This window comes from Fukomys damarensis, unplaced genomic scaffold, assembly GCF_012274545.1.
Source record: "Fukomys damarensis isolate Sample0158 unplaced genomic scaffold, DMR_v1.0_HiC HiC_scaffold_23, whole genome shotgun sequence".
NCBI lineage: Eukaryota > Metazoa > Chordata > Mammalia > Rodentia > Bathyergidae > Fukomys > Fukomys damarensis.
In genome coordinates this window covers 32,300,092-32,308,109 of record NW_022900935.1, presented here as the reverse complement: position 1 = coordinate 32,308,109, position 8,018 = coordinate 32,300,092, and the positions used below count along the sequence as shown (strand labels likewise).

At 53.5% G+C, this 8,018-nt stretch overlaps 1 protein-coding gene across 6 annotated transcripts in view; it reads left to right on the top strand.

Annotated features, from left to right (window-relative positions):
* The window catches only part of Ssbp3 (single stranded DNA binding protein 3), a 121,240-nt gene that overhangs the window by 98,381 nt on the left and 14,841 nt on the right, over positions 1 to 8,018 (top strand). For 5 of the 6 annotated variants that reach the window (XM_033767776.1, XM_033767775.1, XM_033767774.1 and 2 more), the window contains 3 exons: positions 929 to 988; positions 4,916 to 4,982; positions 5,078 to 5,154. In XM_033767776.1, the coding sequence (XP_033623667.1) occupies positions 929 to 988; positions 4,916 to 4,982; positions 5,078 to 5,154 (204 nt within the window). The remainder of the gene's footprint in view (positions 1 to 928; positions 989 to 4,915; positions 4,983 to 5,077; positions 5,155 to 8,018) is intronic. The other variant, XM_033767779.1, reaches the window with a different exon arrangement.

Sequence of the window (8,018 nt, the reverse complement as noted above, 5' to 3'; positions counted from 1 at the left end):
CCCCACAGTCAGGTAAACGCACCGGCTCACCCGCCCGCCCGCGGGGGGCACAGGGCAGGAGGAAGGAGAGAGCCAGCAGAGGAAAAACAAAAATCAAAATGTGCTCCAGCCATTGCCATCGAGTCTTTATGGACAAATTTAATTGACATATATATATATATATATATATATATATATGCATACTTTTTTTTCTTGAAGATAGCCTTCATTCCTTGGCCATCACACCCAGCTTGGATACAAAACCAAGAGAAAAGAAAAATGTTTCTGTGACCTTGTCAGCGGCCTTTGCGTTTTTGTTTTTTCCTCTCTCACTTTTGGTTTGGTTTTTGAGTTTGGTTAACCATTCGTTTGTAACCGAGGCTGCATCCCAAGCCTTTTCTTTGTGCGCTTTCGCTGCTGAGAAAGCTTTCCGGCCCATTCTGCTGCATCAAGTTAGGGAGCCCGCTGCCCCCATACCGGCTTCCATTGTGCCCTCTGATCCTCGCTCCCCCCCCACGCCTCCTGTCAGTGGTTTCTGTGTGTGCACGTGTATGTGCGTGAGTGTGCACGCGTGTTCCGCTCTGTGTGCAGACCCTGACGACGTTATGTACAAATCCCTGTTCTTATTCTTTCATTTGCCCTTGTGGAAAGCAGAGGTGGCCTCCGTTGCCCTGTGTTGATTTAACTGCTCTTCTGTGACCTGCACAAATTGCCAGCCGCCGCTCCACCACCTAGTAGATCTCCTTGGACCAGTGCAGAATGGGGATACTTATCTGTTGTAGGGAGTTTCTGCCGGTGGGGAGTTTTGTCCAGAGGGAAGAGGCTACCGGGAGGAAGAGAGCTTAAAAGATCTTTAGTGTAACAAACTGGACTCTGTGGAGTGGAGAGCATTTGTTTGTCATTGTGCAGGAGCACAGGCTGTCATTGAACTAATTCCCTGTAATTGCAGCCTTTTATGTCACCGCGATACGCAGGCGGCCCCAGGCCCCCGATCAGAATGGGAAACCAGGTACTGTACCTTTTCGTGTTCTCTCTCCTCTCACTCAGCCTTCTGTGGCCCTGCTTGGAATTTGACTCAAATCAAGATTTGGGGGAAAGATGAAGGGGTGGAGGGCCCTGTTGTTAAGTTGGAGGGTAGCTTACCAGCAGGCCACCCATAGTGCAGCGTTTGACCTGCCTGTCCATTCTGGGGTTCATAGGGCACTGGGAACTGCAGTCTTTGTGGCATTGCAGGATCTCTGCACTTCTAGAGAAGGTGGTAATGCTGCGCTGCCCCTCCCTTCCAGCCCTTTCTTGGAAGAGGGTCTTCCTCCTTAATGAAGTTAATTGACAGCATGCATTTTTTCCTGGAAGCTTTTGAGAATTGCCAAGGCTGGTAAATAAAATCCTGCTATTAGGGGGAGAAATGGCCCATAGGAATGCTTAGATCAGGAGCCTGGCTACAGTGGAGCAGGGCATTTGTGAGTTTTTGAGCAGTGTCTGCCTGCTTCCCAGACTCAACTCAAAACAAGGCAGGATTTGTTTGTGTAATTAGAAAAGTGGACTACTTATGGGAGGGCTTTTCAGCCTGAAGTTGCAGGCCTTACTGCGCCCTGTGAGGGTTGGCAGTTCTAGGTGGTCTAGGGAAATAGGGCCCCATGCCACTGCCCCCTGCTCAGCCCCTCTAGGGGCAGGAGGGGAGCCGGAGAGGTCAGGATGAATGGACACCTCTCTCTCTAGGAGAGACAAGAGCAACACCTGGGAGATTGCTTTTTGTGCCAAAATATTTTTGTAATAGTTCTTCAGTGACTTTGAAGAGGTCCTTCAAAAAAATCTGTCTGCGAAACCAGCACATTGAGCCCTTGCTGCCTTGGGAACTAGTTAGTCACCATCTCGGGTGATGTTGTCCAAGTGGCATTCTCTCTCTGCACGGAAGCCCTGGGTGAGACGATGCAGGGGCTGTGGTGAGGGGCTTGTGTGACAAGGCCTCCCCTTTTGGTGTGAAGCTGTCAGGCTTCCTGACTCTATATTGTGTCTCCCCAAATCCTTTACTTCTGTTTTCTCTTACATGAAAAGAATAAATTAGGGTAAGAAGAATTAGAGACCTAGCTTTTTGAGCAAGAAGGGATCCTTGGACCCATCACAGATAAGAAACAGCAGGTCAGAATAGAGGAGTGACTTTCAGGGGCTCACAGTGGGCTGGGCGCACATCAGGCCCAGCGTGGATTCTGCGCCACCCTGCCCAGCTACTTAGCTATCCTAGGTAGTTGGAAAAGCGCTGCTCCCGACTTTTGTTTTTGCCCTGTCACCAAGTGGGCTCCTTTGCCGCTTATGCACAGGCCAGTGACTCTCTCCCTGTCTCCTGGGGACTGTCCTCTGCCCAAACCAGACACTTTCCTAGGGAGACAGTGAATACTTCCTGTAGTCGTGGGGTCCTTTTCCCAGCAGTCAAGGGCAAGGAGAAGGAGTGTGTTTCTATTCAGCATTTCCACATGAGCAGATCTGCAGCTTGTGTCCCAAATAGTTTTCCCAGCCTCCTTGCAAGCTCTTCCAGAAATCCACACTGATTTTCCAGTTTACCCTGAACTTCATACATCGTTCTTTCCCAAAGATAGATGTGCCTCTTCCACAGTATTGACCATGGGGGTTTTGTGGAGAACACCTCAGTTGGAGCCCCCCAAGTTAGCTCAGTCCTTTTCCACAACAGGTGGAAGAACAGAGTGACAGGAGGACTTGCTCTGGCTCACGCGGCCCACTTCCTGTGCCGTCTGGGTGATAATCAAGGTGCTTAAGTGAGCAAGAAGCCGATGGCCACAACTGGGCCCCAGAGCCTTCAAGGCCTCCCTGCTAGAGGTGTGGGGCTGTGGATAGAGTGCTCCTGTTTTCAAGTTAGGGTGCCTGGGTGATGGATGAGGTACAGTTGGGTTTGAGAATGGAGGGACTTGAATGTGTGTGTCAGATGCCCCTTTGCCACCTCTCTGCAGAGCTCCCCCTGGTGGACAGGTGAGGGTTGCAGGGACAGCTGGCATTCATGCTCCCTGTGCCTGGCTGCACAGAGCTGCAGGACAGGCGGCCTGCCTACCTACCTGCCTGCCTGCCTGCGGGGGGCTATGAGGCAGCCCCAGAGCGCCTGTCCTCTGCAGCCCTATCTAGGAGCCTTGTGTCTCCTGGCCGTGTTGGAGGGCTTCAGCCTTCTCAGTGTGAGACAGCCTCCTCGGTCATTGCACACCTTCCTTCCCTTAAGAGATGGTCTAGACTGTCCCATCCCCATCTCAGGGTCACTCCAGGAAGAGAAGTGACTCGGCCTCTCTGGGCCTCTGGACAGCCCCGCTTTCCTCCTGGAGGTGGGGCACAGGGCAGGTGGAAAGAAGCTAGAAATCTTTCTAGAGAACTGGTGTCAGCGTGACGCCACCTGCAGGGGGCATGGTGCCCGACCCCTGCAGCTGCTCTGTTGGGATGGTGGGGTGTTCCTGAGCTGGGCACATCGGGACTTGGAGGTTCCCCTTCTACTTAGCCTCCTGAGCTCCCCCAATCCCGTAGCCTCAGAGGCTGTCTTCCTTGGGGCCTCTCAGAGTCCTGGGCTGGGCTCTGTAGAGTGTCTATCCCCCACAGGCAGATGAAAACCAGCCAGGATTCAGAGCTGGGGCTTGGAGGCAGGGAGCAGGGAGAGTGGTAGGGACAGCTGAAGCCGGGGCTCAGAAGGACAGTTCAAGTCACCTCAGGCAGGTGGAACACGGGTCACTGCTCAGGTTCAGGGAGCCTCCTTGTAGCCTCCCTGCCCTCAGCCATATCCCCTTCCTTTCTGAAGCCCAGAAAGCCATGAGGTGTCCCTTGGCTTCCTACAACCTTGTTCCACACTGGCTTAGAGGTCACTGTTGGACCCAAAGCAGATGAGCTCCCCTCTCAGCTGGTCTCACTGTGACTGTCAGGGCTGGGGATGCTCAGGGACGTGTGGGTGCCTGTCAAGGGGTGCCACTCCCTTCAGACGCTGCACCCCCTGCAGCTGGGGAACGATGACCAGTGGTCTCCAGAGGTTTTTTTCTCCCCAAAAGAAGAGCTTGTGTTTGGTCCCATGGGATGGGTTCCTAGAAGCACACTTTGCCCAGGTTCTACTATGTTCTTTTTTCAAATTACAGCTGAAATAACTTCCATCAGAAGTAAATTACTTTGATAGGTTTTCACTGCCTTTGTGTCCAGCGCTCCCCTAGGGACCATAGTACCCTGCCCCACCCTGGTGGCAGCAGTCACACTGGCACCCACAGCTCACACAGAGGAGGCTTCTTCAGCAAGAGGCTTTTTTGCTGCCCACGGCCTCCCCATTTCCCCAGGGCTGAGAGGCCTGGGTGTTTGTTCTGGCTCTGCTCATGCATGGCCCAGGGCCGTTGGGCACCTGAACCTCTGACCCTTGAAGGCCTTCCTGCCTTGCTCCCTCTAGAAGACTGCCTGTGCTGATGGGTTTCAGCAGCAGGTCTCTCAGCCCCCAAGCTTTGGATGGAGAAGTAAAATGAGCTACAGCTCTGTGAGCCGAAAGGAAGATGGGGGCAGGCCAAACTGCAGCACTGGGGTTCAGGAGGCTGAGGAAGGGGACACTGCTCACCCAGGGTGGGGTTGGGGTAGGCAGTGCAGCCAGAGTGTGACCTCCAGAATGCCCCTGCTCATCAGGGCATGCAGGTACACCGATCAGCAGCAGGACAGCCATGCCTCCTCTCCTGCCACCCTGCACCTCCCCCTCTCCTTCCCATGCCGCCACCTGACGCTGCAGTTTTAGCAGTGCTTTCGGGGCTGACTGTCCTGTGCTGGGGGTTTGTCCTAGCCAGCAGGCAGTAGGAAGGGTCTTAGGAGGCTGTGAGTGGTCCCCAACAGCCCGGTACGGACCCAGTGGGACAGGGAGAAGCCTCTTCCCTCCAGCCACCCGCTGTAGGGAGCAGCCACTCAGTTTGTCTCGCATCTTTTTTAGCCACCTGGAGGAGTTCCTGGGACACAGCCATTGCTGCCCAATTCCATGGATCCCACACGACAACAAGGTAGAGAGGACGGGGCAGGTGGCCTGGGGGCTCAGGAAGGCTCCTTCCTCTGCTCCCGCCAGGTCACAGCTCCCCTCCCCTCCTCTCTTGCACAGGCCACCCCAACATGGGAGGATCAATGCAGAGGATGAACCCTCCCCGAGGCATGGGGCCCATGGGTCCTGGCCCACAGGTAACCAGCCCTCTGTTTTGTCTGTCACCCCATCTCCCCAGCCATCTGTGTGCACCCGCCGCCTCTCCGCTCTGCACAGTCTGTTTGTCTCCCGTGTCTGTGGCTCGCAGAGACCATGCCCAGCTCCCCACTCCCCTGGGCAGGAGGCAGCAGGCAGAGTTGAGGAGCTTGCTGCTTGGCAGAGCCCTCGAGTGGGGTGTCCTAGTGTGTGGTTTGAGGAATTTCAGAGGCAGAGGCCTGGTGCCCTGAGCTCTGGGGTGGGGGTAGGGGTCCCTGGGTATTCACCTGGGTAGGGTTGACTTGAGATGGCTCAGGGACCACTGTATTGTGACCCAGAGATGTGGATGCCGAGTGGCAATACTAGTTCTGCCTACCACTCCTGTCATTCATTTTCCTCTCTGTTAAATGAGCAGTGAGTCGTATCCGTTTTCTTGGATGAGAAGGGGGCAGACTGCCAGGATACCAGGCCTCAGCCAGCTTCATATGCCAGGCTTCTGCCCAAGAGTCCTTTTGACCAGAGGGTGTCAGAAAGAGCAATTCAGAAATCTCTGGAAGACATTACCTCAGGTACCCTGTGTACCCCTTTACAGCAGCGTAGCTGCACACCCCACAGGGAAGGATTGCCCTGGCAGGGCCTGACCAGCCTTGCTTCTCCAGAAGCTTTGCCCAGTTGCTCTCGTCCCTCTTGAATGCTTGGATGGAGCACTCGTTGGGAATCTTCTGGAACCTGCCTGTCTAAAAGAAGCTAAAAAGCTGAGTCAGGAGAGGGGCTTCCCTTCGTATGAGTGGGAGGGTCTTCCCGAGTCCTCTCTTCTCTGCCCTGCCTGCAAGCCAACTTGCCTTACACCCTGCCCGCCCCCTTTGTTTAACATCCTCTAGGCCTCTTCATGGGTTCCCAGCATGGGGTGGGGGGCAGTAGCACCCCACTTCCTTTTGTAGGGAGCTGTCTATCCTGCAGCCCCACAGCCTCTGCTCCAACCCACTGCCTTCTCAGTTCGTGGTGGCTGGAACATCTGTGATGTTGGAAGATTTTAGGGGGATCCTTGCCTTCTGGCCCACATTCCTAAGAGGAAGCGAGTCCACCTCAATTGCAGCTCCAGTGTTCTTGTTTTATTTTTCCTCAACCCCCTCAAGGTTCATGTTTACTCTTTTAAGCCTCCAGGTTGGCCCTGTCCTGCCTGGCCACTGTCTTGAGCTGACTTCTCTGGGCCACTGGTAGGACGGGTCAGAAGGCCGGCTCCCTCTGTGGAGTCCAGAATGACTCTCCATCCCCTCAGCCCAGCTACGAGGCAGTCACTGATACGTGGTGGGGAGTTGGCAGTGGGCTTGGATTTCTAAAACATGGGGACCAGTGATTGAGGAGGACAGACTCCGAGGAGGGAAATTTTAATTCCATCATACACACGAGGCTAAGTACCTGCATCTGTCTTGTAAGGTTGCTGAAAGATCAAGTTCTTGATGTGCTGCCTTGAACTTGGATGACCCCTTAATAAGTAGTGTATCGTTTCCAACATCAGGAACCTAAAACCAGCATTCAGGACTGTAGTTGTTTGGGTTTGTTGATTGCTATTAGGTTCTTCTCCCTGCCTCCCCTCTTTTTTTCCCTGGCAAAGCCATCAGCAATTTGTTAAGCTGGTAGTAAGGTTGAGATTGTAGAAACTGGAAGTGGGTGTTGGCAGAGTATCTGAGAGCAGAGTGTCCAGGATGTGGAGGCTTCCTTCTGGGGGTGTGGCTGTCTCCTCACTTTGCTCCAGCCTGCTCCTTTTGGCACTCTCTAAAGAGGCAAGGGTTCTGGAGGCTGAAGTCCTGCTAATTGGCCTCCTGAGCCTGGGGAAGCTGGCCCAGCCTCACTGAGCAGTGTGCAAGGGGTGGAGCTCTCCTGGTCCCTGAGGGAGGGAGGTATACCTCAGTGGGTAGAAATCATTCTTCTGTACCTTATTTTACTGTATCAGTACCGAGGCCCTGAAGGGTTTTGCCCATGGCTTCTTATCCCTCTGAGAAGGGTGAAGGATTAGACTCACTGACCCATCTCTGGGAGCAGGAAAGCCTGGTGTTGGTGGAGCACTAGGCTTGGGCAAGGCCAGTATGTGGGGTGGATTGCAGGGTCTGGGGACAGCTGGGAAGTGGGCATCTGGAGAGTGAAAGGGGTAGACTGTCCCATTTCTCTGGCCTTTCTCTCTGTTACCTGAGTATACTACCCAGGCATCCCCAGGGTACAGGAGAGGGAAAGCTCAGATCCTGGTGCTGGGAAATCCAGTTCTGACCACTCAGACTCTTGTCCTTCATTGGCAAAGTGGGCAGCCAGATGACAACTTCACAGGGCTCCCTGTGGGGTGGGGTAGGACAGTATCTCTGGACACCCACCCTGTGTCCTGTGGATCCTGTCTTCTTCCTGCAGGAACTGCCTTCTGCCCTAGCCCTGGCTGTTAGGAAGGATGACTAACTCCTTCAGGCAGCCTGTGGTGTGCGCAGTGCCACCCTGAAACAGAAAGCAAAGGTGGGCATCACTGGTGTGTGATTCCCAGCAGGGAATTAGATAGTGCTTAGCCAGTGAGCCCTCCACAACTTTCTAAACAAAAAACAGGTACAGTGTGGTTTTTGGGCCACTCTAAAGATAGCAAAACCAAGTAGAATTAATGATGTTCCTTTTTTTTTTTTTTTTTTAAACTCGAAACAGCCCTAAGAAACCAGCAGCCCAGGCATCACCCTGTCCTTTGCCTTCAGGACTTCAGATTTTGCTCTGGGTTTATAAACTGGCCAGTGCCAGAAAGGATGCTGTACTCCTACTTACCCTGCTCTGGAGCATGTCACTTTCAGACAGTGACCTTTTGTTCCTTTTTTTTCTTTTTTTTTTTTTTTTTTTT